The sequence below is a fragment of the Salvelinus namaycush genome, unplaced genomic scaffold (genome assembly GCF_016432855.1).
Source record: "Salvelinus namaycush isolate Seneca unplaced genomic scaffold, SaNama_1.0 Scaffold2295, whole genome shotgun sequence".
NCBI classification, from domain to species: Eukaryota; Metazoa; Chordata; class Actinopteri; order Salmoniformes; family Salmonidae; genus Salvelinus; species Salvelinus namaycush.
This window is the reverse complement of record NW_024059114.1, coordinates 15,001-22,500: the sequence shown is the minus strand read 5'-3', so window position 1 is coordinate 22,500 and position 7,500 is coordinate 15,001. Positions and strand designations below refer to the sequence as shown.

At 42.5% G+C, this 7,500-nt stretch overlaps 1 protein-coding gene across 2 annotated transcripts in view; it reads right to left on the bottom strand.

The window, feature by feature from the left end:
- Positions 1–5,617: 5,617 nt before the first annotated feature.
- The window catches only part of LOC120038658 (CMRF35-like molecule 5), a 6,825-nt gene continuing 4,942 nt past the window's right edge, over positions 5,618–7,500 (bottom strand). Inside the window, exons 4-5 of one of the 2 annotated variants that reach the window (XM_038984320.1) lie at positions 6,053–6,160; positions 5,618–5,904 (exon numbers count right to left, since the gene is read on the bottom strand). In XM_038984320.1, coding sequence (XP_038840248.1) covers positions 5,693–5,904; positions 6,053–6,160 — 320 coding nt within the window. In that variant the 3' untranslated portion in view covers positions 5,618–5,692. The remainder of the gene's footprint in view (positions 5,905–6,052; positions 6,161–7,500) is intronic. The other variant, XM_038984321.1, reaches the window with a different exon arrangement.

The window sequence follows — 7,500 nt, the reverse complement described above, 5'->3', positions numbered from 1 at the left end:
CACAGACCCACCCAGCCTCCACTAACACACTGACCCACCCAGCCTCCACTAACACACTGACCCACCCAGCCTCCACTAACACACTGACCCACCCAGCCTCCACTAACACACTGACCCACCCAGCCTCCACTAACACACTGACCCACCCAGCCTCCACTAACACACTGACCCACCCAGCCTCCACTAACACACTGACCCACCCAGCCTCCACTAACACACTGACTGCCTGCTGTCCACCACTGAACAACTACTACTGATAAGATGTTTAGATCAATGATACATTTCAATCAGCTAATAACAACATATTTCACAATGTTCTAGATGTGATTCATAACAGAGTTACTGCAGGGGTACAGCATGGAAAGTAGAGGAGGCTGGTGGCAGGAGATATAGGAGGACAGGCTCATTGTAATGACTGGAATAGAATAGATTGAACGGTATCAAACACATCAAATGCATGGTTTCCATGGTTTCCATGTGTTGATACCTTTCCATCCATTACAGCCATTACAATGAGCCTGTCCTCCTATATCTCCTCCCACCAGCCACCACTGACGTAAAGATTTGATCCACTTACCCACAGAAAATATAAATCTAGTGTAGTCTGCAGGTCTCCATCTTCTATCAGATCCACACCAATATGTCCCAGAATCCTCTGGTCTCATCTTCTTGATGTGAACAGTGAAGTTGGTCTTCTCACGGTTGTCCCTCAGAGAAAACCTCTCATTCCATTTAATGATGTTAGGTTGTGTAGCTGTAACTTTATTTTCACAGGTTAAAGGACTGTCCCCCTTACAGAAGAACTTCTCATTCTTCTTGTGGCCTGCTGGATATTTACAAGTAAGCCTGGCAGTCTCCCCAACCTGCTCATTCACATTGATTGGTTTGACATCCCTCCAATCTGTGAATGAGATTTTTTTTAAACACATGCACATTTCAATTAAACGACTTTTATCAAATAGATATGAGTGTAACTTGTGTGTTTATGTTCACATGTTAAAGAGAAAGAAGAAGTTTATACTCACTTCTAACAAGCAGCTTCACCTGTGTGATCAGTGTAATGTAACGTTGTTCTGTCCTGCTGGTTTCTACTCCACACCAGTAGGTCCCAGTATCATCTTCAGTCAGGTCTCTGATGGTCACTGTGGAGAATCTCTCTCCTGTGTTGTCAGACACAGAGAAACGACCAGCTTTTGCAGTTGTCTGGTGAGCAGCAATCATATAAACACAAGTCTTGAAGTCATTGCTTTCCTTGCAGAAATACTTGATGCTGTCCTCATGGTCCTCTGGATAGTTGCATCTGATGGTAGCTTCTCCTCCCAGATAGGCCGTCTCTGTGACTGACTTCTCACAGCAGTCATCTGTCAATAGGAACACACATCACAACCTTAGTCTAGTACTATAGACTGACTTCTCACAGCAGTCATCTGTCAATAGGAACACACATCACAACCTTAGTCTAATACTATAGACTGACTTCTCACAGCAGTCATCTGTCAATAGGAACACACATCACAACCTTAGTCTAGTACTATAGACTGACTTCTCACAGCAGTCATCTGTCAATAGGAACACACATCACAACCTTAGTCTAGTACTATAGACTGACTTCTCACAGCAGTCATCTGTCAATAGGAACACACATCACAACCTTAGTCTAATACTATAGACTGACTTCATTGACTAGTGGTACTGATCATGTGATAACATATGTAGCTAAATTCATTTAATAAAGTTAAAGTAAAAGTCTCTCACCCTTCTTCACATCCAGCTCTACCTTGGTATAACTGTCAGGTGCAGTAGGTTTGTCCACTCCACACCAGTAGGTCCCTTCATCTTGTCTGGTCAGTTGTCTGATGATCACCTTGAAGTAGTTACTTCCAGTGATGTCATACAGAGAGAATCTACCACTGTGTGCCCAGGTGTTCTTCCTCAGAGTAGTTATCTTCTTATCACAACTATAAGTCCACTTTGTTCCATTACAGAAATATTTGTCATGACTTCTTTCTTCTGTGGAATAATGACAGTAGAGGATGACAGTTCCTCCAGAGTATCCTGTCACTTTGAAGGAGCTCAAACAACCTGTCAATCAGACAAGAGAAAATATATTATCTGTAGTAGCAGCCTTTATAAGAAGACTAACTGGATGTTATTACATTGTTATAACAAGCGTATTACCTGTCATGAAGGAGAGGAGGATGACTATCAGCAGGATCCTCATCTTGTTGTGTTCCAGGTTGGTCCAGGTGTCTATAGGTCCTGATATAATGTTGTGTTCTCTCCAGGTTGGTCCAGGTGTCTATAGGTCCTGATATAATGTTGTGTTCTCTCCAGGTTGGTCCAGGTGTCTATAGGTTCTGATATAATGTTGTGTTCTCTCCAGGTTGGTCCAGGTGTCTATAGGTCCTGATATAATGCTGTGTTCTCTCCAGGTTGGTCCAGGTGTCTATAGGTCCTGATATAATGCTGTGTTCTCTCCAGGTTGGTCCAGGTGTCTATAGGTCCTGATATAATGCTGTGTTCTCTCCAGGTTGGTCCAGGTGTCTATAGGTCCTGATATAATGCTGTGTTCTCTCCAGGTTGGTCCAGGTGTCTATAGGTCCTGATATAATGCTGTGTTCTCTCCAGGTTGGTCCAGGTGTCTATAGGTCCTGATATAATGCTGTGTTCTCTCCAGGTTGGTCCAGGTGTCTATAGGTCCTGATATAATGCTGTGTTCTCTCCAGGTTGGTCCAGGTGTCTATAGGTCCTGATATAATGTTGTGTTCTCTCCAGGTTGGTCCAGGTGTCTATAGGTCCTGATATAATGTTGTGTTCTCTCCAGGTTGGTCCAGGTGTCTATTGGTCCTGATATAGTACTGTGTGTCCAAGTCTACAACTCTCTCTGTTCTCTCTCTACTTATAGGAACTTAAATACAAACGTAATGTACTTCATGTACTCTCTCTCTCTCTCTGCCCCTCCCTCTCTCTAACTCACTATTTGCGCTCGTACAACTATGTACTTCCCTATTTCTGCATCTCTCTCTCTCTCTACTAGTTCAAACCCTCCTACCACATGTTATTTCTGACAGCCCCTCCCTCTTCCTCCTTAACCAATCTCATCTATGTACCTACATTACACAGTAGAGAGAGAGAGAGAGAGAGAGAGAGAGAGAGAGAGAGAGAGAGAGAGAGAGAGAGAGAGAGAGAGAGAGAGAGAGAGAGAGAGAGGGAGGGTGAGAGAAAGAGAGACAGAGTCCTCTATGGATCATAGCACAGAAACACATTCAAAGACTCTCATTCAGACTGGAGGCTGTCTACAGAGGAGAGAAACAGAGTTATTCTGCCACTGGAGGGCGCTCTCCCTCCATCTCTCTCTCCCTCCAGCTCTCTCTCCCTCCATCTATCCCTCAATCTCACCTCTGTGTGTCTAGTGACAGTGGTACTTGTTGATGAGACAGGTACTGAGTTTACTGACAGCACCAGTGGAGGCTGGTGAGGGGAGGACTACTTATAGTAATGGCTAGAATGGACCGTATCAAATACATAAATATATTGGTGCTTTATTGATAAATACACATAGTCTCATTTCCCAGTTGTCATGACTGTCCTGTGAGGATCAGACTGATGGGGGGAGGTGACAGTAACCAGGCCTCTCTCTCTCCAACAGAGAGGAGAGGGGGAGCTGTTGATTCGTCACCTTCACACCCTGCTGTAAATCTCTGGATGGGGAAACTTTGTCTCTCTACCCTTTAGTATTGGGATTGGAATGTCTTTTGTCTAGAGAGACTTTTGCCCAAAACTCTAACTTTGGAACAGTATTTCTAACATCCGAATGTAGAATGTAGAATGTAGAATGTATATGTCAAGTTTCCATCCAATAGACACTGTGAAATGAAGATAATATTTTTGTTAAGAATTTGATTCAAATTTTCTAACGAGTACATAGTTTTGATGATACATTGCCCAGTAAGTAGCCACGCCTGAGGGACCTCAGAGAGCGTTTCAGCATGATGGTAACACCCCATTTTTACCAGAGTGTATAAAGGATTGGCTAAGAATTAACATATCAGACCAGAACATTTCTGTGTTGCTGCTGGCGTGTAAAGTGGTCAGGAGCTGAACCCTGAAAAATCAATCTTTAGACCAGAAAGATGTGAGACCATGGAAAAGGTCAGAACTTAACCTCAACACGAGGTGAAGAAGATAGACTCACCTTCCTTTAGACCAGAGAGACGAAGAGCTGCAGCTCATGTCCATCTTGGTCCGAATCCTGAGTGCCAACACGAGGAGGAAGAGGCGAGAAGCTCACCTCAGACAATCACTGGTACAGCTGATTAGCTGTCTTAAGTCAGATATCGAGAAAAACTCATCTAAAGGACTATCTTGCTATGCTCATCACCAACTCTCATCACTGTTGACATGGCTGGTTATCTTCCAGAGTGAACAACAGTAGAAGACGGGAAAGGGAAACCCCTTTCGGACAATCAGAGCCAAACAGCTGGAAGGTCAACAACTTTCCGAAAAGGCTTAGTTCCGACCGAGATAAACGAAGAACAGCATTCAACACGTAAATACATTCATTATTTCTTATACCGAACGGGCGGTGGTTCGTGTGCAAAGTATGCGATTAATGGGAGAATAGTTATGGAATGTGACCATGATAAGTGTCCATTTCATAGGGACTTTTGTCTCATGCAAGTGTGTGTGTGTGTTCTGTTATTATTTAGTTAGTTAGTAAATAAATTATTCAACCAAATTGTATAGTACTGAATAATTATCAAGGTTGGGGTTCTTGCAGATCCAAGAAGGTTACGACTGTTCAGAATGAGAATTGATATCAGGTAATGATTAATAAGTGACTGTTCAGAATGAGACTGATATCAGGTAATAATTAATAAGTGACTGTTCAGAATGAGAATTGATATGAGGTAATGATTAATAAGTGACTGTTCAGAATGAGAATTGATATGAGGTAATAATTAATAAGTGACTGTTCAGAATGAGACTGATATGAGGTAATGATTAATAAGTGACTGTTCAGAATGAGAATTGATATGAGGTAATAATTAATAAGTGACTGTTCAGAATGCGACTGATATGAGGTAATAATTAATAAGTGACTGTTATTGATATATATCTTATATAGCTTCTAGAGTTTAATTTAGGAGATGATAACTCATTAAACAACTTATTCCGTGGTGCCCCAAATCTTAATGAGTTAATTGTTTCATGATTAATTTAATTGGGTAACAATTAAACATAGTTAGTGGATTTAAGCAAAAACATTCATCAGATTAATGAAAGTCAAGTCCAGACAGTCAAGTGGAGTAAAAAGCTGTAGCATAGTGGAGACAGGCTGGATATCTGGGGATGTTGACAGTAGCTTAGTGGAGACAGGCTGGATCTCTGGGGAAGTTGACAGTAGCATAGTGGAGACAGGCTGGATCTCTGGGGAAGTTGACAGTAGCCTAGTGGAGACAGGCTGGATCTCTGGGGATGTTGACAGTAGCCTAGTGGAGACAGGCTGGATCTCTGGGGAAGTTGACAGTAGCATAGTGGAGACAGGCTGGATCTCTGGGGAAGTTGACAGTAGCATAGTGGAGACAGGCTGGATCTCTGGGGAAGTTGACAGTGTCATAGTGGAGACAGGCTGGATCTCTGGGGAAGTTGACAGTAGCATAGTGGAGACAGGCTGGATCTCTGGGGAAGTTTACAGTAGAGCCTCTCCACCTCCAACGTTGGAGTAGATGTCATCTGGATGAGGATTGGTTGCCTTGGCATAGATTATGGTGATGTCACAAGCTGTATATGGGTTATGATTGATTCCTGTGGCATAGATGGGGTTGGTGATGGTTCCTGTGTCTGGATCCTGGTTGGTTGTCATGGAGTCAGACACCAACAGTCTGGCAGAGTGTTTAGATGCTGAAGAGGAAAACAAACAGATGATTTATTGTTGATAATTATTTATTTATGTTTTGTTATTAAATGTTTTTAGTTATAAAACCTTTACAAATGTTTTGACATATTTGTTAAATCTTTAAATAATGATTGTGTGTAATAACTAGTGTACCTGTTGGTCTCCTGTCTCTGTCTCTCCTCTGTCTAAAGAACATGAACAGCAGCAGACCCAGCAGTAGTAGAACAACACCCAGACCAACAACAGAGAACATCACGTCACCTAGAACAACCAGAACAACACCAGAAAACATCACATCACCTAGAACACCCAGAACAACACCAGAGAACATCACATCACCTAGAACACCCAGAACAACACCAGAGAACATCACATCACCTAGAACACCCAGACCAACACCAGAGAACATCACATCACCTAGAACACCCAGACCAACACCAGAGAACATCACATCACCTAGAACACCCAGACCAACACCAGAGAACATCACATCACCTAGAACACCCAGACCAACACCAGAGAACATCACATTACCTAGAACACCCAGGCCAACACCAGAGAACATCACGTCACCTAGAACACCCAGACCAACACCAGAGAACATCAGATCACCTAGAACACCCAGAGACAGTACTCAGGCATAATGTAACAGTGATGGTACATTTAGCTAGTCTCTACTGTACTGTACTTCTGTGTTTCTTCATTTCAGAGGGAGGGAGGAGGGAAGACAACATCAGACAGAGAAACATGTGGTGTTGAGGAGAGCAGAACATAGAGAGGAATTGTTAATGTGGTATCAGTAGTCACAGTCAGATTATTCAATCTAATATGAAGTATCAGGCAAAGTCAATGTGTTTTTATTACGGTTCAATGTTATTCACTGTCTAGAGGTGAATGATGTAATGACTAGTTTATACCACAAGGTGGTGTGTCTATGGATTCATAGTTGTAGTTTATGAGGGAAGGATGCTTGGTAGTTGTAGTCCATGTTACAGTATGGTGCTTGGTAGTCGTAGTCCATGTTACAGTATGGTGCTTGGTAGTTGTAGTCCATGTTACAGTATGGTGCTTGGTAGTTGTAGTCATAGTTACAGTATGGTGGTTGGTAGTTGTAGTCCATGTTACAGTATGGTGCTTGGTAGTTGTAGTCCATGTTACAGTATGGTGCTTGGTAGTTGTAGTCCATGTTACAGTATGGTGCTTGGTAGTTGTAGTCCATGTTACAGTATGGTGCTTGGTAGTTGTAGTCCATGTTACAATATGGTGCTTGGTAGTTGTAGTCCATGTTACAGTATGGTGCTTGGTAGTTGTAGTCCATGTTACAGTATGGTGCTTGGTAGTTGTAGTCATAGTTACAGTATGGTGGTTGGTAGTTGTAGTCCATGTTACAGTATGGTACTTGGTAGTTGTAGTCCATGTTTGTCTGTGGTGATGATGCTGTTGTTACCTTGTGTTCTAGTCATGTCTGTGGTGATGATGCTGTTGTTACCTTGTGTTCTAGTCATGTCTGTGGTGGTGAAGCTGTTGTTACCTTGTGTTCTAGTCATGTCTGTGGTGATGATGCTGTTGTTACCTTGTGTTCTAGTCATGTCTGTGGTGGT